Consider the following 26,326-nt stretch of genomic DNA (forward strand, 5'->3'; position numbering starts at 1 on the left):
TGAAAATGTATGCTCTTTAATATGTCTTGAATCATTGGTTTATCACAAAGTCAAACAGTTTTTTATTTTAATACAATATGGATTACATGTTAAAACAAGTTATCCAGTGTTAATCTTTATTTGTATGGCACTTTTCATACAAAACAATAGCACAAGGCGCTTTACACACAAAGAAAACAGATTAAAAAAAACATGACCCAACCCCACAGAAAAACAGAATAAAAAGGTGCTAAAATTAGAATAAAAACACTAATAGATAGCACAATACATTTTCATACAATGATTAAAACACATGGAGAACTTGGTAAATCATAATGAAGTAAGAGGAAAAACTACTAAAACAATATAATTCCCATACTTCTTACATGTGTGTCAAAATGTCCTTTTCCAATTAAAAATAAACACCTCAATTAAAAATGCTTTTAATTGGATAACAAGAAACCCTTTTTCTATGTCTAGCCTTTTCTAACAAAAAAGGACAATCTTTCACATCATATGAGGCATTATATTTCCAGTAGCTTTCCTTCATCATTGGGCAAAAACAAGGATATCTGTTTTCAAGACAATGAAGGATTCATTGAACATGATGGTAGTACCAGGGCTAGTACGGTTTCAGCATTTGTCATGCCTTTTGATTAAAACAGCTTATTTAAACGAGTTGAAATTGAAATAGAGTGAACACAAAGTCATTAAATGCAGCATTAATAGAAAAGTACAAATTCATGTCAGTGCTATCAGAAACAAATACACTCTAAAAATCCAGTCCAGTTGCCTCTCTTTGGACCAAGATTTGGATAAGTATGAAATGGATATACAAGAATGCTCAATGACACAGAATGATGAGATGTTTTTGCAAAAATTCTGCACATTCAGAGAACATTGATTTAAAATCAACATACTGGTCCATGTCCTCTGCTGGCCTCACTACTTATAATGTGACATAAATGTTTGAATTAAAGTATTCACAGCCAGGGGGCAGCATGTCAGAATCGGAAAGTTCAACTGTGACACACTTTTCATTATTTGAATGATAAGACATGAATAGTCCCTCTCAAAGACATGATAAAGTGTTTTTTTTAACAGGGAGGTGATTAAATCTGGAAGTACAGAGGCTCAGTGTGTTCATGCTGTTAGGAATAATTCAATTTTTCAGTCATATAAATGGAATGCAGGATGTTTTAATCTCTTTATTATGCTTTGATGAAAAGGATTAAAAATGATACAAGTGTTGACATTTAATCTTGTTTCTGGAGCCTTTTTACGGCATACTGAGGAACTGGAAAGCTTCATTTATGATCGGTTTGAAATGTGAACCTTGTGGTGATGATATTCAGGCCCATTAGTGGTCTTTATTCAAAGCCACATCCCCGATCTATCAGATGAATTATGCATTGGTCTGAATAACGAGGCCACTAATTGACTTAAACCATCCATCAGTGGTATTAAAAAGCTCTCCGTATTTAGCCTTCAGCAGGTACAGATATTATCTTTGCTGTTGGAACAAAATGATGTAATTCATAGTAGAGGAGAAAGTACAAGTCAATACTTTTCATATTCTTTGGACTTAACATTAAGTTTAGATCCTTATATTTCTAGCCTGTTGATGAAAGACTTTTCTAAAGTAAAGGACATGTTTCATATATCTGGAACAAACTCACGAAGAACAAAGACAAATTTTCTTTCAGATATATCCTAATACCTTTAAATGGGGTGTCCCTGTCTAAGGGTTGTATGTCCACAGCTGTGCTGGCAGTGCCCACAACTTCAATTACAAATAACTTCTCACCAGTGTTTATTGATGCTATGAAAGTTGACCCTCACTGTCCTTTGTAGTCCTTAACAATGCTTTTAGATAATCAGAAAATATGTTTCTCCTCCACCACTGCATTGACAAAGCTAGGATCATAAGTCCAGAGACGCTGACGACATTGACGGTGCACTGTTTTGATCTGAGTTTCAAGAGAGGGGCGACAAAAAAACAGCTGATGCCGAGGGGGGTTTTACACTCAGAAAGACTTAGGATAACAGTATGTTCTTTGATAGGACCCGATCCGTCCTTTTTCTCACTCATTAACTCAGCATAATGCCCATTTACAACACAAGAAGCTCATACCGTGATGATCTTCATTGTGAGGCTGCCCATTCTAAGCGAAAGGCCATGTTACTTGTCACTGAGTGGTATGAGTAAAGCTGCCGACACAGGTTGCATTTTACTTTTTTGGGATCATCTTTAACGTGTTAATAATACTCCCACACTTTGGAAATTTGCTTTTGTGACATTGTAAGCTGTTGGGAAATTAAAAAGCTTAGATGAGGCCACTCCAGGGCAAAGTCCAACTTTAATTTAGTCATGCACACATTAAGAAGACTGATTAAAAGTACACAAGTTATTTTCAGAATTGTATTGAAAGTATATTAAGTTGATATTTATAGCCAAAGAGATACAAGTCATAATTTATTATGGAAATAAATCATAAAACTATATGGAGGGGAATGATCCCAGTTTCATTAGCAGGTGATTGATGGTGAGATTGGCAGTCAAATGAGGCCCTTTCAAACAATTTGTCAAATATTTGACCATTTGGGGCCACCTCTATCCTGTAAATTCACTAAATTTCAAATACAAACACCCCTAGCAAAGAGAAGGTATGGTTAAAGATCAAAATTCAAATATAGATACCTTTTTAAAAAATTCAAACAAGACAGAATAGTTGGTTTACATAAACCATAAATTCCTCTATTATCTACTCAGCTTATAGATGTTCAGGTCACTGGGAGCCTGAGCCAATCCCAGCTGTCTTTGGGCTAAAGGTGGGGCTCACCCAAGACTGGTCGCCAGTCAATTGCAGGGCTGACAGATAGATACAACCAGCCAGGCATACTCACACTTATGGACCGTTTAGAGTTAACACTTTAATAAGCATACTTTTGGTTTGTGGGAGGGACCTGGAGAACCCTGAGAGAACCCGAACATGCACAAGGAAACATGCAAACTCTGCACAGAAAGGCCCGTCTGACCAGGATTCAAACCAGGAACCTTCTTACTGTGAGGCAACAGCGTTAAGTCCTGCACTGCCAAGTTATGTAACCAATGTATTTAAAACACCTTTGAAGAACACTTAAATAGTGGTGCCAACAATCAACTTGTTGGTACTGCTTTGCAGAGGTGGGAGAAAGTCATTGTTTTGCAAGTCTCAAGTAAGTCTAAAGTCTTTAATCCCAAGTCTCGAGTCAAGTCTCAAGTAAAGATGTGCAAGTCCAAGTCAAGTCTCAAGTAAAGACAAGACAAGTCAGAAGTCATAGGCTTGAAATTTTCGAGTCCTCACAAGTCAAAAGCACTGTTTACCTAATAAAATGCCATTTTAACAATGTAACAATCTATTAAATCTGACAAATATAATGAATGCATTTTGAATTGTTTTATTTTTTTAAATAAAATAAGACCAGTGTGACAGAACTTAATCACACAGAAAAAGACTGCTGACATAGCATTCAGCATACAATCAGTGCCAAGTGGTGCAACAACAAATGAACTTCTGAAGATGTTGTACAGTCATTTTAACTCATCTAATGTGAGTGTGTGTGTGTCTGTGTGTTGAGTGTGTGTATATGTACAGGTGTGTGAGTGGATACATAGGGTTTGTGTGTGTTTGTAAGTGAACGTGTTTGACTGGTCAGCATTAGGTCTAAGGTGTTATAACCAGTTCTTAACCTCAAGTTATGTGTTATGTGTTAAGTTATAAGACCTCAAGTAATGTGAACACAATGACTGCCTCCTAGTGAATAAACAAAAAAAGAGCTGATGAATCATGGGTGTCTGTCTGGGTATTTATATTTAATATTTTGACATTTACTGTAGTTCTGTGACTGTTACCTTTTTTTTTTGTGTTTGCACAAAAAAGAAATAACAATTTACAGTTTGTGCACACTTTTCACAAGGAAAGTACACATGTGAGATTGTGCTGATGTGGTAAGGAAACCTAAGAAAGGCTTTTAATTAGCTAAACCTCACCAGAAGTAGTCATAACCTTAAAGTTATACTTTCTATTTTTTCCTCTCATTATTATCGCTTTTAGCTAAAGGGGGAGGGTCCCCATATTGATCTTTGCCCTGGGCCTCTAAATGGTTAAAACCGGCCCTGCCTCACACCTGCAGCCCCCCCTCACAAATCGTTCTGTCCTGCCAGTTTGTTGCTTTCGTTTTTCTGTTTCTGCCCTTTTGACAGTATTTATCATTGGTACGTTTAAGATCAAATAAAACACCCATGTTTGGACAAGTTTTACTCAATTTTACATTATTTCATTGATGTCAAAGTCCAAGTCGAGTTGCAAGTCTTTGATGATATTGTCAAGTCGAGTCCAAAGTCATCAAAATTGTGACTTGAGTCTGACTCGAGTTCAAGTCCACATCTCAAGTGACTCGAGACCACACCTCTGCTACTTTGTCTCCCTGTGGACAAAGTGGTGCCAAAGTGGTCATTTTTCCCAAGACACTCTGGCTGCAGACCATTCATCTTTAATGGCCACTCTCACAGACTGTTCATCTGAGACGCCAAATGTCTCTAACCTTGAAAAGCAGATGTATTCCCCCGTTTCCTCCCATCTGAACCGTTTGGGCCTGGTTAGAAACTGACAAGACCAATCAGCGTTGAGGGGCAGTACTTTCAGGCGCGGATGAGTCGTGAAGTAAGCAAGCAGCGACAAGAGGTACTGCAATTATGGCAGTAGAGATCATCACAAATGCTGCTATAGCGTCAGTTTTATCAGAACTTGATGACATTTCTTCGTTAAAAGAAGAACAAAGAGTAGCACTGAGTTGCTTTCTTTTCAAAAACAACAAAAGTCTACAGTCGCCATGGTTCACGTTATGCAGTTCTCTATGGAGTTTACTCCTTGGTAGCAGCTCTCTATCACGTGTTTTGTTGCTCTGATTGGCCCATAAAGATGTGAAGGACAGAACATTCATCCAATCACCCTCCGAGTTCTTTTCAAAGGCTCTGCCCTTTCCCAAGCGCTGTCTATGGGAGGTTTTCCAGATGAATGTGTGAAAACAAATCCATCTGGCATGTCAATATGTTTCAGAATGGAAATACACACTAAAACTTTCAAAATAAAATCTGATTTAACTTCCTTTTTAGTGTTAGGGTTAGGGCTGGGATAAGGGTTAAGGTAAAGGATGCCGAAGATGCCAGAAATTAATATTTAAAAACCTGACCTCCAAAAAACAATTACAAAATGTTTAAAAAGCTGAGTAAATTGACTGCTTAAAGGAAAAAAGCAGTCCTCCATGGAAACAGCCAAACGCAGCCAGCGTAACCTATGTAGCTACGTTAGCTTAGTAAACTATGAAGCTTACACAGCTACCTAGCTGAAAAAAGTCACGTAAGCTACCTATCTACATTATCTAAGTTTCTAAGCTAGCGTTACCAACATTTGCTAAGGCTAACTTTGCCATAGACAATGCAGCTTTGTAGCTGATGTTGCTAATGTAGCTAGAGCTAAACTCACACAGCAGCTATGTAAGCTATGTAGACATTATCTATGTAGCTAAGTTAGACTTATCTATGATTGCTGGAGCTTATGTTGCTAATGCTAACTTAGCTAAATTGGCTTATGTAGTAACACTAATGTCGTGGCTCACCTGGCTTTATTAGCTTTAGCTCAAGCTAACAAAGCTAAAGTGCACCATCCTTCATGTTACGGATTCTGAAACTGCTCTATACATAATTTAATGCTGGATCAGACCTCTGACCTTCTCTGTTTAATCTATGTAATGTTTCTTAATCTGTAATGTTTGCAGTGTGTTTATTTGATGAATGTTACTGCCAGACTTTGTTTATAAATATTGAATTTAATAAGAAAAAAGATGTGTGAAGATATTATGTAGCATGCATGCATTAGCCATGTAGCATGATCACTTTGTTTGACACCTGCTCCACAGCAGCGATTCGAGACATTTCACTGTTTGTCACTAAGAGGCAACGCTATGAGCTTCAGTCTGTGTCATAACCATTTAAAAACTCTTTGGCCTTTATTTATTTCAGGATTAAAGTGTCTCCTTTATGCAAATCATGTTTATGGACTATTCTGTGTCTGACATTAATGCTCATCTGTCTGTCTTTACCCTACATGGGCCAACCATGAGCCTGTTGTTCAAACACCTCTCCACTTGAATTCCATCCTGCGCTGCCTGGCTCCATCACAGCTGAAGGTCACTCTGATCCTTCACCCTAAATGTTTTCCTCCTCTTCTGGGTGAACTTCTGTGACCTCTGCTGTTGTCTCACTTGCTGCTTTTGATCCGTCCTCTTCCTGCTCATCTGAGCAGTCCGCCCATCGCCCAACCCTCCGGACTCCCTCGGCCACTGCTGGGGCGTTAACACAGGGGTTATGGTCATAGATGACAAGTTTAAGCCCCTGCAAGTGACACAGGCCTGGGAAACGACGGATTCTGTTGCGATCCACATCAACAACAGCTAAAAAGTGCATCTCCAGCAATACAGGAGGGAACTCTGTCAGCTGGTTGCCAGCTAACCAGATACTCCGCAGCTCCTCCAGACTTCCCAACTCTCTAGGTAAACTCTGGATCTGGTTGTAGCCGAGGTGCAGAGTCTTAAGATTAGGGAGCTCGCAGACTACCTTAGGGAAAACAGTGAAGCAGTTCATCTCCAGCCACAGAGTATTCAGGTCCTTGAGCTCTCCCAGCTCTTGGGGGAGCGAGTAAAGTCTGTTGTTGCCCAGGTAAAGGATGCAGAGTTGGGGCAATCTGCAAACAGCTGCAGGGAGCTCTTCAAAACAGTTAAAGTCCAGAGCCAAGAGCTGCAGCTTCTTTAGGCCCTGCAGCTCGGCCGGTAAGCTGCTGAGGTTGTTGTCACTTAGGTAGAGTTTCACCAGCTCATCGAAGACACAGGCGGCCAGAGGCAGCCGACGCAGCTGACGGCTGCTTAGGTCAAGGGTACGATCCAGAGGCATCTCCTTTAGGTCGCCCACTAAGAAGCGCTGACAGCGCTCTGAAGGGATGAAGGCGATGACACCTCGAATGGCATTACCCATCCTGCTTGGTTCCTGTCACACATCTGGTCCTCTACATCAATTCAGTGCTGGGAAAAGGTTTCACTGAGGCAGACTGTGGGCGTCTTCAAGTGAATTTGTTGGCATCCCACTAATGCTCATCCACCACCCCTCTGGTTATTTGATCCTAATGATATGTGAAAAACAAAACAAGTTAGTAACAATGCTCAGAATACACAAAGGAAGCACAACACATGATTAGAACATGGAGTTACACTTTTACATTTAATAAGACCCACATTTAATCAAAATATGCATTACCATTGATCAGCAAGTAATCAGAACACATAATGTTTACAATGACAACAGAAAAACACCTACCTTAAAAATGTTTTCCATCTGATGTCTGTGACTCACAGCATCTCCCAGTAAGCTCTTTGTTTATCCATCTTCATGAGCTGAAAACATATTGAATTCTCTGGGCAGATACTCCCCAGTGCAGCCCTCTTACTATCTCTCAGTGGCTCTGAGCTTTGCCCTGACTTTCATGGTGATAGCAACCACTGGCTGCTCTCTCCTCCCCATTTGTGTTTAATGACTTTCCCTCTGTCTGCTCCTCCACGATGACAGAAATGGGAGAGAGGCAGAGAGACACAGGAAGGGGCAGGGGCACCATGGTTAAGCACAAGAACAGTATGCTTTGTGGTGCAAGAGCAGCAAAGGTCATGCCATCATATTTTTTAAAGTTTTAATCAACCCTGACAAAGTTCTCAGTCTTTGCGAGTTGGACAGACGAGTGGGTCTCTATTTTGGAGTCAGTTCAAAGACAAAGATGGAGTTTTGGGGTTTTTTCCTCAGACTTCAATTGTAAATCTTTGGCTTTTTGATTTTGTTTTTGAAGGGCAGAAAAATGAAATGAGGCCCTGATGTCATCCCCACCTGCCTGAGGTGTGACTATCCAGCGCTGTCCTGCATACCTTCATTAAAGCTATTTTCCAATGAGATAAAACTGAGGAGGAATTTCATTTCTCTTATCACAAGGGTCAATGTTGGTCTGTCATCTGGTTTCACTCACTGACACGCTGTTTTTAGCACTTGTCCATCTTATCCACACAGCCTGAGGGCCCCAAACAGACATACCTTAACAACATAACGGACATTGTTCCTAATGGTTTAATTTAGCACTATGATAGTAGTAACTATGATAACTTTTTTCCTGTTGTGGAAAGTCAAAATCTAGCAGTGAAAAGGTCTCAGTGTTTGTTTTTATTAGTCTAAACACAAACATTTGTTCTTGTTAACTGAATCATGTCTTTGAAATTAGCTATTATTTTCCATATTAAGAATTAAATCAGTTCTATCCAGGGGGAGCCAGGCCATTTTGACTGATGTGTGCGCAAACATTTGGATGAATAGGTTATTCAGCCTTGCTGCCGTTACTAATCCTACCACTTCAACTCCTCATATTAGAATGAGAAGACGTCATATTTTTATGTATAATTATTCCAAACTTAACTCATAAATGGGCAGGCCAGTAAATATTTTTGAGAATATAATCTATTTTTTAAATTCTTTTACTTTAAAATGTGACATTTATTTAGCAAATTACTGTCTGTATCTCCCAGAATATATTCCTCACTAAGGGTAAAAATGTCAACACTCTCATACTTCCTCCAATTGTTCATTTTAACACTCACAATGTTGTTTTTACACATTAAAGTTTACTTCTAATACAACATTGTGTTATTTTCTTTCATTCTGGGTGTAGGTAGTGAGTATTTGCAGTTTTAAACATCATAACAACACAACGCGCCCTAAAGCTTTATTAAGATTGCTGCCTTGTGTTTAGTATCTGCCACACTGTAGGAGATCCTTTGGCTAGTAAGAAGGCAGACTAGAGGGCCCACTTTGACTAGGAATAGCACACCATCTTTAAACTTTAAACCCAAAGGCTGGAAGTCACTATCTCGGTGGATAACTTCACTCACGATGCGTCTAACATCAAAACCGACAAAAAATCCAACAGAAACATGAGCTAAGGAATCCCATCAGTGATCACTGCACAAAAGACAACATTTAAACACATTTATATATCTAGATACCTCTAAACACATGTAAAGTCTACCTGAGGGCATGGTGGTGAAACTCTGCCCACATATTTCCCCAGACTTGAAATGGCAGTGGGTTCAGCTTAGATAAATTGACTCTCTACAGAGCTGAACTGAACTAGTGGATCAACACTTTCAGATAACCCCAACACTGAAGACTGAAGAGTTAAAATTACATGTTGGGAGTTAAAAACAACTCTGAAATGTTTAACTGTGAGATTTCAACACTCTTACTACTCTTTCAGTGCTCACACTTTTACTAACCACTTTTTGGCTTCTATTTGTTTTACATAAAAGTTTGTAAATCTAATTTCTGACTATAAAATGAACTTATTAGCAATCATTCATGATAACAAAACAACATTTTATGTCAGTGATTATCTTTGTTTTATACACCCATCGGGGGATATGGACAATCAATGCCTGATTATAAAAGCTGTAAAATAGATCTCAACATTAACATCAATAGTACCTTCAAAATGATTTTTTTCAACAAATCCCAAGGATGGGGGAATCCCAGCTGTCATTGGGCAAAAGGCAGGACACACCCTCTGCCTACTGACGGTCAATCGGAGCGACCCATTCTCTGACAAATGTTTGTAGAAACAGTCTGCATGCCTAGGTGCTTGATTTTATACACCTGTGTCCATGGAAGTGATTGGAACACCTGGTTTCAATTATTTTGATGGGTGTGTGAATAATTTTGGCAATATAGTGTACCTTAAAACTGTGTTTATCTGCTTAGCCCTGATTTTAATACATATTTAAAGTGATGTTCAGACTCAGAGGTTTTGATCCTGAACACTTTTCATATCTATTTGATATCCTGACTGTCAGGCCTTAACTGAGAAAACAGGAAAACATCTGTTATAGGACCGGTGCACCTCAGGGCTACTGTCTCAGCCCACTATTGTTTACTTCTTTAGCACATGACCATGGTGCACAATGTGACATTGTAATAATTATACAATCTGCAGATGACACAACAATGAATGGACCAATATGTGACTGTGATGAGAGGGTCTTGAGATCTGTCCTTATGAAGCTACAATAGCATAATAAATGTCCTTGAGATAAAGAAATGATTGTTGATAAGATCAGAATAGCCACAGTCATTTTTCCATCAACTGACAATCTTCTAAAGTTTTTCACATTTACAGACATGAACTCTTAACACCAATTTCATGCTCAAGAGGGCACATGAAGAGTTTTGCCTCTATTTTCTGAGGTGCCTGAAGGGTTTCTGTATGACTACCAAACTACTTTCACAAGTGCCCTGTGACGCCGTATTACACTGAGGTCTCAAAACTCTGACTGCTGCCTCAAAGGATAAAAGCAGCAGAGAAAGTTTAGTTCAGCATGCTTTAGTCATAACCTCATTACATTTAAACCACTTGCTGCAAAGATAAAGAATGCCCAAAGACATGGCTGGACCCCTGAGAGACTCTGTGAATGGTTCCCTACGGCAAAATGTGAAATAATAATATTGATGCATGTCAGTGAAATCAGAAATGTTGGTGCTATGGCTGTTTTATGAATGTGTCTTTTTGGCCCTGCTCAGATTTGATTTTAAAGCTGACTGAGAAGAAAGTTTGTTACCAAGCTATGTCGAGGTCAAATGAGTGAACATGCTCCCTTCTTTTCTTCTTCCTTTTTTGCATCCTGACTTTTTCAGAGGCCCTAACATGGCAGTACGCAGTCAAAACAGGTGACCTAACAGTTGATTGAATGGGCCAGCCCATTAACTCTGTTTAAAAAAAAAAGCTCATAAAGAGAGATGGTTTACATTTTGAAACGGGCAGCAGTTTTACTGCAGCATTGATCAATTAGAAATACATCTTTGCTGCTCTATTGAATGGTGAGTTTTATTTTAAAAAATAAAATTTGGCTGTCATTGTGTAAAAGTGGGATGGATCATGTTTTTGTTGGCGTCAAGTGGAACTGGGCTCCAGAAATGAGTTTTGGCTCGTTTTAGCTTTGCAGGCTTTGGCTAACGCTAACAAAGCAACAGCTGCTAGGAAATTAACGTTGTCACAAAAAACAATGTAGCTAAGTTAGCTTTGGCAACGGTAGCTTTAGCTACATTCGCTAAAGCTTACTAGCTACGTTGAAAACATAGCTATGTAGCCGCTTTGTGAGCTTAGCTTTAGCCACGTTAGCTACGTAGCAACATTACCTATGTAGCTACATTATCTATGTAGCTTACACAGCTAATGGAGCTATGTAAGCTAACTTTGCTAGATTACAGTTTCATGGTGGAGTTTTTGTCTTGTAAGCAGACTTTCTCACTTGGCTTTTCTAAAGGTTTCGTAATGAGGGTTTGCTGGTCAGGTAATTTTCGGTAATCCTACTTTAACCTTTACCACAGCCTTTAAAGGAAGTTTAATCCAATTTCATTCCGAAAGTTTTAGTGTGTATTTCTGTTCTGACACAGACATCTCAAACAAATGGTCTGCGAGAGGGGCTGTCAGAGATGTAACTGTCTGTAACCTCTCTTACCATTCTCAGTGGGTCACAGATGTGTGCCTGAAAAAAGAATTTGGCAAAGTCTACGGTGTACTTTTCTTTTGAGGATAGGTCACCATCCTTTGTTCTATCGCAAGTCCAAACTGCCCCACTTTTCAGTGAAAACCTTCGACTGTCATTAAATGATTAAAGCTATATTGGTCGTAATTTATTGTTAGGCGGAGATTGGTCCTGATGCTCCACAGCAAAAAAACAAAGACTCATTTCTTGTAAATATATGACTTTAAAGCTTGAAAAACTTCCTAAAAATAACTGATGCTCTTTATTTTTTATCTTTTGGGGTGGCACTAATACACTGACTTATTATGTTTTAAATTATGTATTAAATTGTGATTTAAAAGTATCTATATATGAATATCTATTTCTGACAACACCCAAAGCCCCCCAGAGATCTTTTGCACCCCTGAAGGGTGCCCAGACCCCAGGTTGGGAACCAATCACAGATGGAAAAAAACTGCAATTCTTGTACTTAAGTAAAAGTACAGCTATGCTGGTTAAATCTTACTTAAGTAAAAGTAAAATTCCTGGTCTATAAATCTGCCCTAGTAAAAGTAAAAGGAATTTATTTTAAAGATTACTTTAAGTACTGAGAATTGGGTAGCTACTGACGAGTTGTACAGTAAAATATGATCTTTCCTTATAGGCAAGAACAACCAGAGAATCGATTTCCAACCAGATAAAGCCACATCTCTATAATAAAGTCACAAGCAAATCTGACAGTGGTAATTCAACTCAGAATTAAACTGAACACTTCAAAAGTCACAGGTGTGAACTCAGACTCAGTGGATAACTTCATACATGGTGCAAATGTGTCTGACATTTAAAAACAACAACAATTCACCACAGACATGACCAAAGGAACCCCAGCAGGAATCTCTGTACAACAGGCAACAACCAAAAACACTTAGACACATCTAAAACCCATCTAAACACTCTGCCAAAAGGCATGATGGGGAACTCTGCCCACATATCGCCCCTGATTTGAGATTGCAGTGGGCGGAGCTTAGAGCAATTGACTCTACAGAGTTGAACTAACACTGGTGGATCAGCACTGTCAAAGAACTTAGACACTGAAGACCATTTCACTCAGGATGGAGTTAAAACTACATTTTTGGAGGTAAAGTAAACCCCTAAACCCTTGTATTGTATATTCTTTTACATCTTCCTGCCCAGGGACCACAGATGAAAATTAGCTTTATAGCTAACTCTGGCTTGACAGTTTAGTTTTGTATGTCCCCTGTCAAATAAACTAATAAAATAAAGAAATAAAAAGTGAATAAATGTTGAGATATCAACCCTCCAGTTTTTGCTGTGTTCTGCTGTTTTAGAATGTGATATGGAATCATTCTCTCTCTTTGTGCTAAATGTACACACTAAATGTACTAAAAAAGTACAAGTACATTAAAAATTCTACTCAATTACAGTAATCGGCAGAAATGTATTAGTTTCTGTCCCCTCCTGGAACCAATGATATAAGAAATGGCAATCTTTAATGTCTGTTTATTAGGGTTCAAATCATGGCACAAGTTTTAGCTTGTTATAAAGCAGACAGAAAGTAACACAAGGACTGCCAAGATCAACACAAAATTTGATGTTCTTTAGGCTACAAAATCCATGGAGAATCTGTGAAGCAGTTTAAAACTAAAGCAAATTATCATTGTTAATGATGAATTATAAATGCATAGCCATATTTGAACCATTAGGAAATATCAAAATGTTATGGAAAAACATCTAGAGCTGAAAAAGAGAAAGAACACGTGTGTTAGAAATAAAGCTGGATTTCTGATAAGGGTTCATTCTTTAAGGTATGACCTCGGGATCAGCCTTAAAAACCTAAACTAGGGGCTTGAGGCCCCCCCTGAATTATTGGCCCTCACCCAGTTGCCTACCTTGTCTAAACAGGATTTAGCTGTAGGCCAATAGATAATGGATGAGTGAATGTCACAGCTGCATAAGAGGAAACTAGAAAAACATTACTCTCCCTGTAACAGCCTCTGGATGACTGAGTAAAACAAATAGGTTTGTTTGTCATCTGAAAATGCTGACATTGTTATTTTCAAAGGCATCCTCTGTAGTGAGAACAGCCACAGTCAGCTCTGTATTTTCATAATGCAAGTCACCCTATGATCACAGGAGGGAGGCAAAGCTCTACAGTAGTTCCTTGTTTCATCATTCTAATAAAGTTTTAATATTTCATCTGCTCTGACAACCACCTAGCAGGCCCCTGTGGTGCTGAAGAAACACACCATCCTTACAAGTTGATTTTTCTGACAGGTTGAGTTTGTGTACGGAAGTGGTCAGCAGGTTGTAAGGTCAAAGTGTAAAGGCTATCCCTCTTTCGTTTCTGAATACACACAGCCATCTTGGATCTAACGAAGAGAAGGGAAATTGATGCGGTGAGGATTTGGTACTTTTTCTTTTTGTATTACGTCGCGTCGGTACACACTGAAGCCGTGGGCATTAAGTATTGATCTCGCCATGTTCCTGCACTTTGATACGGGGGTCTTTAGCCTTTAGCTGCCGCAGGTTGTAGCTTATGCTGCTGCTGCAAACGGAGTGACACTGAGCTGAGAAAACGGCCAGCTGACCGGGGATATATGGAGGCAGATAGGGCCCAAATTACTGTCCTGTATTAACCACTGCCCGGTAGTTTAGTCAAGCTTTTGTAGATTTACAGGACTCTTTATTTTATGGCATTTAGCTCCTTCATAGTTGCAAACTGACGTTAAGCTAGCATGGCAAGCAGTATGATTTCAAGCACCTAGCCTGCTAAAGTAGCTATACGACCGTTGGCTAACTAGCAAGTTAGCATTTAGTGCTATTTATTTCACTCAACAGTGTCAAATTTTTGACATGTAAAGAATTTAAGAGACACAGTTACTGAAATAAGTTTATCCGACGGATATACGGCGTTAATTTCTACTGTCAGCTCGCTTTTCAACAGTTTAATTGATAAAATTCTTACTTTATTTACTGTGGGAGTTAAAGTTTTCTTCCCAAAAGTGTAATATTGCCTGTACTGACACGGACACGAGAGAGGCATATTTGAGAATAAGAAACCTAAACAATGTATATCTGAGACATATCACTGACACAATAAACAGCGCAAAATCCATGTTTTTTATTATGCCATGGGGTTAACTAAGGAAAACAATTGGTTTTAAGAAGCTGAACCTACATTCAGGCTTTATGGAGGTTAAGCTACAATAGATATAATGTAGTCTTCACTGGTATAATGAAAATGACAGTACGTTAATGGTTAAGAAAAGTTACCACATAAAATGTACTATGCTTGTGTGATCAGAGCACAAGGGAAAATAATAGCAGATGTAAAGTGTCTAAAGTTGCATATGTGATTATGTTTTACCAAACTTGGACATCCTTAACATCAGCCTCCTCTCTCTTTTCAGGTGACATAAGGCATGTTTGGTGCTAGAAAGAAATTTGTAGAGTTTGTGGAGGTTGTCGATAACGACTTCACAGATGAAAGCATGTACTACAACCAGCCGTCGATGTTCCCACATCGGTCGGACAAAGATGTGAGTCCAACATATGCACTTATAATCCTTTGACATAACAGCAGAGATCGTATTTTCTCATGTAGCCTGCTATGTCTTTCCTTAGATATTATCCCCTTCCTTTCAGATGCTTTCCTCTCCCTCACCATCTTCATCAGGGCAGCTGTCACAGCTCGGTGCAAGTTTGTATGGCCCACAAAGTAAGTGTTTCTTCTCGCACAGTCAGTCTAATAGCAAATTTTTAGACCTGGTATAATGTGAGTGAAAACATTTGTTTTCATAGTAGGCAAGAGGGCAGTAAACTATATCAGACTATTATGAGGAACTGAAAGTTTGAAAGTGTAATAATCTCTCTGGTTTCGCTGACATTTATTTTCCTCCTGTTTCTATCATGTCTTTCTATAGGTGCACTTGGCTTCTCGATACGGGGCATGGGGAACAGTACGCCTCAGTTAAACCGAAATCTAACGCAAGGCACACAGCTATCGAGTCATATCACCCCCACAACGGGGGTCCCTACCATGTCCCTTCATACCCCTCCTTCACCAAGCAGGTGTGTTTTAGTTTTCAAACTTAGTTGTTACAGACTTTTGTGTGATTTGTTGAAGTAAACAAAAACCAAGACATGGATTTTAATCAACTAAACAAGACGTTGTATTTTTTTAATAGGGGGACATTGCCGATGAACTCAAGGAACATGCTGAACCACTCTCAGGTCGGTCAAAGCATCGGAATGAGTGGCAGGACCAACAGTATGGGCAGCTCGGGGCTTGGCAGCCCAAACCGCAGCTCACCAAGCATCATCTGTATGCCCAAACAGCAACCAGCACGCCAACCCTTCACCATAAACAGGTAGGCAGATCCAGTAGGGCTGGGCAATTAATCAAAAATGAGGTTAAGTCTCCATATGGCTCGCTGCAATTTTCAAATTGCAGACAGTGCAATTTTTCTTTAACCTGAAATGTGTTAAAGTACCTGTTTAATACATTTTTTTTTACAGAAGAGATTTTATACTCTACACATTATGCAAACATCCAACTGTCTTTTTTCAGATTGCTTTACAAAAATACTACTGTTTTTGAATAACCTATTTTTTTCATGATCAAAGCGAGAAGTATATATGACCATCCCCTTCAATATAGCAATTGATTGCATATTTGCAATATTAGCCAGAATAATCACAATGTGATTTTTTTTTTATTTCAACATCCTACATCCCTCGTTTTATGTATTTAATATTGTTGTGTTTATAAAATAGAATGGTTTATTGTTTGTGTTTGTTGATATTACATAAGATTAGAACTAAAAACAATCACATATAAAATCACGATCACAATATTGGGGATAAAATTGCAATTAAATTATTTTCACAAATCGTTCAGCCCTAATCCAGTTGGAAGTTCATGTTTGGAAACAGCCTCATCAGTAGAATTTCTTTTTCTTGTTTTTGCAGCATGTCAGGGTTTGGTATGAATCGCAATCAGGCTTTTGGGATGAACAACTCATTATCAAGCAACATCTTCAATGGCACAGGTATGTGTGTTTAAAACAAATGGACTTACCAAAGGGCCAGATTTGTCTCTGTTCTTTTTGTTTTTTAACTAAGATTAACACTTGGCAACTTTTAGATGAATAGGTGTAAAAAGTCACAATGAAAAATAAGTAAAAGTGATCCATCTCTACACAGCGTGCAGAATTACTGGGCAAGTATTTTTATAATTATCTTTATTTTTATGCGTATTTTTCAACTCCAAGCTCTATAAACTGGAATGCTTATTGGAATGAAGCATTATCAGGTGATATTTATCTGCGTAATTAGAGAGGGAGTGGCCTAAAGTGATCAACGCCCTATATCAAGGTGTGCAGAATTATTAGGCAACTAAATTAAAAACTAAATCTTCTCCATCTCACTTGTTAATTTTCATTTATTATAGCAAGATTAGCAGATAAACAACAGTAAATTAACAAATAAACACTTCAGACATTCTAAAAAAAATATTAAGTGACCAATATAGCCACTCTTCTTTTTCAGTAACCTTCGTGAGCCTTCCATCCATGGAACCTGTTAGTTTTTTGATCTGCTGATGATCAACTTTATGTGCAGCAGCAATCACAGCCTCCCAAATGTGGTTCAAAGTGCTGTATTGTCTTCCTCCATTGTAAATTTCACGTTTCAAAATGGCCCAGAAGTTCTCAACTGGGTTTAGGTTAGGTGAGGAAGAGGGCCATGTCATTAATCTGCCATCTTTAAGGCCTTTGCTGGCTAGCCCTGCAGTGGAGTACTTTGATGCATGTGATGGAGCATTGTGCTGCATAAAAATCATGGCCTTCTTGAATGATGCAGTCCAGTTCTTGTACCACTGCTTGAAGAAAGTATCTTCCAAGAACTGGCAGTAGTTTTGGGAGTTGATTATAAGTCCATCCTCAACATCAAAAGGTCCAGCTGATTCATCTTTAATAATAGCTGGCCACACCAGTACCCCACCTCCACCTTGCTGTCGTCTGACTCGAAGTGGAGCTCCGCACCCATTAGTGATCCAGCCATGGGCCCATCCATCTGGTTCGTCAAGAGTCACTCTCATTTCATCTGTCCATAAAACCTTTGAAAAATCTGTCTTCAGGTATTTCTTGGCCCAGTCTTGGTGTTTCAACTCGAGTGTTCAGTGGTGGTCTAATTTCAGGTTTCCTTACCTTGGCCACATCTCTGAGCACTGAACACCTCGTGCTTCTGGACACTTCAGGCAGGTTGCAGTTCTGGAATTTGGCAGCACTGGATGACAAAGGGTTTCAGATAGCCTCACGTTTAATTCTTCTTAGCAGTTAATTTTTGTCTTTTTTTCTCCACACGTTTCTTGCGACCCTGATGAATATTTGCAACAAAACGTTTACTTGTTTGGTGATCACGCTTCAGTAGCTTTGCTATATCAAGCGTGCTGCATCCCTCTGAAAGGGATTTTATCATTTTTGACATTTCATGGTCTGTTAAATCTCTTTTTGGCCCATTTTGTCTGAGGTAGAGATGCTGCCTAATAATTCTGCACACCTTGATATAGGGTGGTGATCACTTTAGGCCACTCCCTCCTTAATTACGCTGATAAACATCACCTGATAATGCTTCATTACAATAAGCATTCCAGTTTATAGAGCTTGGAGTTGGAAAAAAAGCATAAAAATGAGGATAATTATGAAAATACTCACTTGCCTAATAATTCTGCAAGCGGTGTAAATAAATCTTGCTTCTTTTTGGTGAATATTATCCAGCTTTGACTTCTGAATCTGACAAATATCTTAAGTCAGTAGGTCTTACTTCAGGTAAAGCTTTTAGAATGTTACTTAAACCCTTCTGAATCTTACTATTAAATGGATGCATTGCATTGTAGGTAACATTACATATTAAAGTTCCTAACCTTCCTACTGCTGCAGATGGGAGTGAAAATGTAACAGGACTGGATTTGTCAGACTTTCCTGCATTAGCAGACAGGAGTCGGAGAGAAGGGACTGGAAACCCAACACCCGTGCTCAACCCACTGGCTGGACGAGCTCCTTACGGTAGGCCATTAGGCTGCAGAGAAAAATCTGATTTTTACCCACATTAAGTGGAAAAGAAATGAATATCAGCCTCCTAATTGTGTTCATAATTCTATGTGAGGTTTTATTTTATTGCACATTTCAGTCTACAGAAATAAGAACTGCTTATGTGATTTTCTGCATATTACACCTTGGGGAATAATAATCTCTGCTTCACTGTGTTCATCACCATTATAAAGTTGGCATGGTGACGAAGCCATCGACCGAACAGACACAGGATTTCTCCATCCATAATGAGGACTTCCCTGCACTGCCTGGCCCAAACTACAAGGACCCCACGTTGAACAACGATGACAACAAAACTGTAAGTCTAAGCCACAGGCAGTGAAGAATTTCTTTTTATTTTAATGTTTCAAGGTTTTATATTAAATGGAGTTAATCATGCTTGTTTTCAGGTTTTATTTTACACATTTTCTTTTCTCATTTAGAACTTGAACTCTACAAGCAAGAGCACATCCAATGCAGATGGTCCCAAGTTCCCTGGTGACAAGACGACTTCAGCACAGAATAACAACCAGAAGAAAGGAATCCAGGTGTTGCCCGATGGTGAGACCTCTCAGCCAATCGTATCGCTCCAATTCCACTGAGACATCCCTTCTTAATCCTTCAAATTGGGTGAGGCAGTAAGGCTCTCTACCCTGTATTTGGGGTTAGGTGATTTAAGGGTAGGCTACAGAGAGGAAACCAAGAGAACATGTTCAGTATGATAAACACCATCATCATCTTTCCATCACTTATTGAAGAAATGATTGGCTTATTTGCTCTCCAATATGTGCACACAGTGTGGTTTAGAAATATGGAGGTAATGTATGACAGTAGCATTAACTGTATGAAAGTTACAGTGGTTTGTTTGACTCTGATTTGTCCTGCTGCGGCAGGCCGGGTGACGAACATTCCCTCAGGCATGGTGACAGACCAATTCGGCATGATAGGCCTGCTGACATTTATCCGAGCAGCAGAGACTGATCCAGGGATGGTCCATCTGGCGTTAGGAAGCGATCTCACGACACTGGGACTCAACTTAAACTCACCTGAGTAAGAAGGCCATCCTACCTGAAATACAGTAACTTAAAGTATCATATTGTTAGCCTCATAGCATAATTGCCCAAGTCATATTTTAAGGTTTTCAGACAAATAAGGCACAATGAATCAGCAGCATTAGGAGTTAGTTAGGCAAATAACACATTTTGGCCAAAGAATGACTTCAGCAGTTATGCTATGAGGCTAACGATATGACAAATATGATAAAAATATGTAAAAATAATAGGAACATTGGTAGTTCTTTTTAAAAAATATTAACTTACTACACGCAAACTGTTCACTTTCTTAAATCTTTCTTTACAGAAACTTGTACCCAAAGTTTGCCTCTCCCTGGGCGTCATCACCATGTCGGCCTCAAGACATTGGTAAGACATTTGCAAAGTGTTAAAAGATGACTTTTTAGTCACTATTTTGTAATTTTTTTGGCAATACTTAGACATTTGGCTTATTCAAAGCCGGTGTTAAGACAGTTTAATGATGATAGACAGGAAGTAAATGTAAGAAGGAAGGTAAAAATTTATCTTCCTACTCTACACCATTTCTGCTTGATAGCAAGGATTGATGAAGTATCACTGTTATTGCACTTATTTAATCTGATATGATATCCTATATGTAGTCTTTCAAAGTGTTGGCATCAATGAAGCTTTTGGCTGCTGCTGTATTTAATGGTTAATTAAAATAAAAAAAACACTTTTTGACAATATGTTTTCTTGGCCAGGTTGTGAGAAAGTGAATGGCCCTTAGGATTCTGTGTAAAATACAGAATAGTGTTACTTGAACATGCTGAAATTTAAGGTGGTGGTTTAAGGGGTAGTAATAGAACTGAATCCATTCCACACTGTTAAAGATCTGTTATACACTGTATGTATATGACGTCTGACGTACCCAAAAAAGTTTGACTATGTTGAGCTGGCTTCATGGTACATCCCCAAGTTCCCTTAATAAAAATACAAAATTTAAAATCTAAAATTTATATATCATTAATGGTCATCATAGTTTTCCTTTTTAGACACAAAACAAAACAAAACACCTCTTTAATGTCAAAGTGAAAATAGATTTCTACAAAGGAATGTACATCACACAAAAGTAAAATAAGTGCCTGCATAAATATTCACCCCCTTCAAGTCAGTATTTTTTAGACGAACCTTTGGCTGCAATCACAGCATTGAGTCTGTGTGGATAGGTCTCAAGCCGGTTACACACTGGCGTGCAGTAACCACCCTGGCGGAGGAGCCCCCCAAAATGCCAAGCGTTTTTAAAGCGGCTGCTGCCGCTGCGGTACAAGGCATCAATGACGTAGAGGTGCTTTGGTGAACGTCACAGCAGAGCCCACCCACAAGTCCATCACACACCCCCTCTCCAAAAACACGTAGAGTACCTCACAATCTCTGTATATTAACATGTATAATGTACTATAAAACGAAGGGGAAGATACGGTTCCGTCATCAAAATAATTCCCCCTAGAAAATACGTTTCAATGGTTGGTTGGTTCCACAATTTTCTAATGGTTGTCTTTGTACGACGGTAGAGCTGTGTTGTAGAGCTCAGGATATTCCGACACCAACATTATAAGCTCCTCCATTATTTGCTTTGCCCCGCGAAGCCTGCTATTTCCGGGTTCCCTCCCTCCTTCGATATGATTGGCTGCTGCCAGGTGGCTGCCGCCAGAAAGTTCAACACGCTGAACTCCGAGCGGCAGGGCAAAATCTGTGCGCATTCATGTGGGCAGCAACCGCTTCTGGGTCCTACCGCCACGGTTAAAACTGCATTCTGTCTGCCGCCCTTCCCTCATTAAAATGACTGGAGGCAGTGAGTTGCCACATGGCGGTGTGTAACCAGCTTCAGTCAGGTTTGCTCATCTGTACACTGCAATTTTATACCAAACTTCTTTAGTGCTGTCAGGTTGCATGGGAATTGCCTTTAAACTATTTTTTATGTAGCTTTCCATGTACGCTTCAGGTCATGGTCTTGCCAGAAAATAAATCTTCTCCTAAGCCGTAGTTCTCTTGCAGACTGAATAAGATTGTCCTCCAGGATTTTCCTGTATTTTGCCGCATTCATTTTACCCTTTACCTTTACAAGCCTTCCAGGCCGACTGCTGAAAAGCATTCCCACAGCGTGATGCTGCCACCACTGTGCTTCATTGTGGGAATGGTGAGTTTGTGGTCATGTACAGTGTTTGGTGGCTGCCAAACATAGCGTCTTGTCTAATGGTCAGAAAGCCCCCTTTTTTTCCTCATCAGACCAAAGAAGTGTACATGTCTTTTGCTGAACTCCAGTCAATATGTTAGATATGACTTTTCTTCAACAGTGGCTTTCTCTGTGCCACTCTCCCATAAAGCTTTGACTGGTTAAGAACCCAGGCGACAGTTGTTGTATTTAGAGTCTCTCCCATCTCAGCTGCTGAAGCTTATAACTCCTTCGGCATAGTCATACAGGAGGTGTCTTGGTGGCCTCCCTCACTAGTCTCCTTCTTGCACGGTCACTCAGTTGGTAAGGACGGTCTAATCTAGGCACATTTACAGATGTGCCATATTCCTTCCATTTCTTGATGATGGATTGAACTGAACTTCATGGTATGGTCAGTTCCTTGGAAATTTACTTTTACTTTAAATAACCTTTTCTCTGAGTTTCTGGGAGTGTTCTTATTACTTCATGATGCAATGATAGCCAGGAATACTGATTAACCAGTGACTGGACCTTCCAGACAAAGGTGTCTTAATACTGCAGTCACTTGAGGAACGTTCACTGCACTCAGGTGATCCCCATCTCACTAATTGTGAGACAAATAGCACACACTTGTAACACTTCACTTTTCTCAAGTCAGCGTTAACCACACACAAAGGGGGAACTTTTAAGGAAAATAGAAAACCTTTTAAGATAAAAAATATTTCACTATTAAATAAATAACAGCTCTGAACCAAAATAACCAATAAAGCTCTCAAGCCAGCGTCATAAATTCAAAAGATTTCACATTTAATAAATCACAACCAAAACAATGCGCGCACCGCGCGTATTGTTAAATCAAAACTGGATCACAACCAAAATAGTAATTAGAACACAGTCTTTATGATTTCTAAATAAAATACAAGTCCCAAACTAACGAAAACCACAAACATGTCCTTCTCCAATCACTTTTAAGTGTCTTTTAAGAGTTTTAAAAATCCGTGACGCACGCAAACGTAATAGTCCTTAATCCATCAAGAAACGAAGAAAAAAACGCAATAAATCCACGGATAGAAAAAAACCCCGAAAACAAAAATATGCGATCGATCGCTGCTACTGGTATACCAGGCTAAAATGTACAAAAAGAGTCGGTCTCACCCAGACCCAGGAGTGTATCCCACGGGAAAGCTTTCTTTGTCCGGCTCCCGGCGCATGCTCCAGCGTCCGCACAGAGAGGTCCAGCAGGAAGATTGCAGTGTTGTTGTTTGTAAGCTGCTATCCGGTTTATTATTTTGAACTTAATGCTTAATTTCCAGACAGCTAGTTACTTTTTTATCTTACTTTCAGGCTCTAATTCTTCAGATATGCCTGCTTCTTTGTCTCTTTTCCCGGTCCTCTGCCTCTCCGCCTCTTCCCCCACGACACATCCTCCTTATATTATCTCGTCTTTTTTTTTCCTCATTATTTTGATCACATATTAAAACAGATAAATGACAGCAGGTACCCTCACTCCATACCATTACATATACAGGGAATAATTTCTTCTTACATATTTAAAGAAAACCTGCCGTTTTCATCATTCCTTTCATTATCCTTTCGTCACATACACTCATGAATTTATTTACTTGGTGACACCGTCACACACTGGCAGGATCTCTTTTAAATTAGCTCAGTCAAAAGGGGTGAATATTTATGCAGTCACTTGTTTTATATCAAATAATAACTTTATTTAGTTGACATTACTTTGTAAAAATCTTTTTTCACTTTGGCATTAAAGGTGTTATTGTAACTTTTGATTGATTTATAACATCAATGAAAGGGTAAAACATCCAAGTGGGTGAATACTTTATAGGTACTGTATCTTAGAAAGGATGCAATCACAAAGAGATGATTTTGCAAAGCATTCAATTGTGGCACTGTGATGATTTTTTTGGATTTATAGTGTTACTGAGCGTAGATTTTTTTTTGTATTGTTGTTAACCTAGTTGGTCAGTATGATTGTTTTGTCACTGACTTGTAAGCAAAATTTTCTTTGATTTCATTCTCATGAAGAGCAGGAATCTTTCTGTCTCACCGCAGTCCAGACTGTACATATGGAAAAGTCTTCCATTAATTACAGTAGGATTACATGTGTTATATGTGCTCACCTTTCCAGATTTCCATGTTCCCTCTGAGTACTTAACCAATATCCACATAAGGGACAAGGTATGATCAGCATTAGAACCCAGAAAGTAAATCAAATCTTTATGTAGTACTTCAGTAAAAAAAAAAATCTACTCATTGTTTGCCATCCTCTAGCTGGCTGCAATTAAACTGGCTCGATATGGTGAAGACCTGCTGTTCTACCTGTACTACATGAATGGTGGAGACCTGCTACAGCTACTGGCAGCAGTGGAGCTGTGAGTATTTCACATATTTATTGGTGAAATGCTATCAGTTATTACTGTTCGATTTCCTCTCTTAAGTTGTTTGTTTTTCTCTTCATGGATAGTATTTGTGTTATGCATATTTTTAAACAAAATTGCGGGTTAGATATTTTTTTTTCCTGGTGACTTTTGTTCCTTCACTGTCTAGCTTTAACCGGGACTGGAGGTACCACAAAGAGGAGCGGGTTTGGATAACAAGAGCACCAGGCATGGAGCCAACACTAAAGACCAACACGTACGAAAGAGGGACGTACTACTTTTTTGATTGTCTTAACTGGAGGAAAGTAGCCAAGGTAAAACTTTGGTGGTCTTTTTTCTTTTTCTGAAATACAGACATCAATGCTAAGCTTTTCAGACTTGTCAAATAGACTTCTTGATAGTTTTAAATATTGTTTGCATCTTTAAGGAGTTTCACCTGGAGTATGACAAGCTGGAAGAGAGGCCTCACGTGCCAACTACATTCAACTACAACCCAGCCCAGCAGGCCTTCTAAGGCCCGACCAGTCCAAAGGCCGCAGCTGTACCTGCACACAGCACTGTTGTCCAGGAGGGGCGCTGTGGTTCACACAGCTTGGTTTTTATTCCTTGAGGATTTGGCTATTTGACTGCGGGAGTCGTCGTTGCCACCATCCAACTGCCCTGCCTTTCCAAAATTACATGCTGCCCAAAACAACAACACTTGTTCTGTTTTTATTCTTTATGTTCCTGCTGTTATTTTTGGTCTTGTTTTGAGCAGGGTTTTTGTTATGTTTACGTCTCTGAATCTGAAGCCTGTTTGCTTGCAGAGAGGAGGACTGACCTTGTGGCACAAGACAGTGACAGAACAAGGGTTACACCTCATATTCAACAAGTGTTAAGAACAGAAAGAAGTAGGAGAAAGCAGTTTAAGATCCTCTGACGCAAGTTAAAGGTTGAAAGAAATGCAATGTTTATTGTTGCACTATATTTAGTAATAAAAGAACACAAAATTTGTTTGTGCTTTTTTATGTGAACACTCCCTGAAACTAATTTTCCTTTCCATTTTTGTTGTGTCAGGGGGTTCATGCAACTTTTCCACAAGCAACCCTTTTCATCTTACCTTTTTTTTTCTTCCCTTCATTTAAATACCTCTCTTCATTTGCACCTACAAACCGTTTTCTGTCCCATCCTTTGTTTCCTTCTCTTGTCTCTCTGCGAGTTCTGTGCCAGCTGAACATGGACCCAAATCTGGGAGACGACTTTGGTTTCCACAGACGTGGCTGAACCCTCACAGATGTTGCTTCAGAGCAAACGAAACAATTTCCAGTCTTTGTTACAATTTTGTAAGAAATGTGTACATTTTTTGTTTCTTTGCATCACATAAATTAGTTTATGTATGTACGAATGTGTATATATGATTGCTATATATATATATATATGAATGTATATATATATAAATATATATGACATCTATTTTGGAAGATATTTTGCCCTGCCTTGTACCTCGTTTTTATGAGGTGAGCATGGATGCAATATGTGGATGTAACAGGACATTTCTAGATCTGCTGGACAGGGTGTCACATGGCACTGTGGGCACTTACAACACAGTAATACATCAAAAAGTTATTAAGGAAAGGCCTGATTCTCAGCCAAAAACAGTTCAAATCAAACATGGAAATCATCTCCTGAGTTTAGAGTCCAAAGCTAAAGAAGGGATGTTTCAATTCAAGCTGTTTGAACAGCAGTGAACAGCAGCATTTCATAGGAAACGGAAAAACGACAATTGAGGAGAAAAAAAATCCAGACCAATCTTGTATTTTCTGAGGCAAATGCTTCTTTTCTTTGTATTAAAGCAGAAAAGGCTTTCCTGAACCTCTTGTATGTGTTTTTATTCCTCTTTTAAAATTTAGTTTTCTTGATAATTTTTCTGTATGTATGTCTTTCCTGTACAGATGCAGACCTGAATTTGTTGTTTTCAGTTTACAT

The 26,326-nt window shown here is 39.0% G+C and overlaps 2 protein-coding genes across 5 annotated transcripts; one reads left to right on the forward strand and one right to left on the reverse strand.

Moving 5' to 3' along the window:
- Positions 1-6,229: 6,229 nt before the first annotated feature.
- On the reverse strand, positions 6,230-7,051 carry lrrc10 (leucine rich repeat containing 10). The gene has a single exon (XM_041796770.1). The coding sequence runs from the start codon at positions 7,049-7,051 to the stop codon at positions 6,230-6,232; it is 822 nt and encodes a 273-aa protein (XP_041652704.1).
- Positions 7,052-13,936: 6,885 nt separating this feature from the next.
- On the forward strand, positions 13,937-25,354 carry cnot2 (CCR4-NOT transcription complex, subunit 2). 4 transcript variants are annotated; one of them, XM_041796128.1, is made up of 15 exons: positions 13,937-14,039; positions 15,054-15,182; positions 15,268-15,361; positions 15,567-15,714; positions 15,831-16,013; positions 16,615-16,694; positions 18,585-18,710; positions 18,929-19,053; positions 19,178-19,295; positions 19,628-19,784; positions 20,094-20,155; positions 24,112-24,161; positions 24,255-24,355; positions 24,531-24,675; positions 24,789-25,354. In XM_041796128.1, exons 2-15 carry the CDS (start codon positions 15,066-15,068, stop codon positions 24,873-24,875), a joined length of 1,593 nt encoding a protein of 530 aa, XP_041652062.1. In that variant the 5' UTR covers positions 13,937-14,039; positions 15,054-15,065; the 3' UTR covers positions 24,876-25,354. The 4 variants fall into 4 exon arrangements, with proteins under 4 accessions (XP_041652062.1, XP_041652065.1, XP_041652064.1 ...); XM_041796131.1 differs by having other exon boundaries at positions 18,621-18,710; XM_041796130.1 differs by having other exon boundaries at positions 15,289-15,361.
- The last annotated feature ends 972 nt before the right edge of the window (positions 25,355-26,326 follow it).

This window comes from Cheilinus undulatus, linkage group 9 (genome assembly GCF_018320785.1).
Source record: "Cheilinus undulatus linkage group 9, ASM1832078v1, whole genome shotgun sequence".
NCBI classification, from domain to species: Eukaryota; Metazoa; Chordata; class Actinopteri; order Labriformes; family Labridae; genus Cheilinus; species Cheilinus undulatus.

Excerpts from the sequence above, each read along its gene's own strand:
- cnot2 (XM_041796128.1), top strand. The coding sequence starts at position 15,066 with ATGTTTGGTGCTAGAAAGAAATTTGTAGAGTTTGTGGAGGTTGTCGAT. Across the intron at positions 15,362-15,566 it reads AAGTTTGTATGGCCCACAAA|GTGCACTTGGCTTCTCGATA; the intron begins GTAAGTGTTTCT and ends GTCTTTCTATAG. Across the intron at positions 16,695-18,584 it reads CAACATCTTCAATGGCACAG|ATGGGAGTGAAAATGTAACA; the intron begins GTATGTGTGTTT and ends CTACTGCTGCAG.
- lrrc10 (XM_041796770.1), bottom strand. The coding sequence starts at position 7,051 with ATGGGTAATGCCATTCGAGGTGTCATCGCCTTCATCCCTTCAGAGCGC.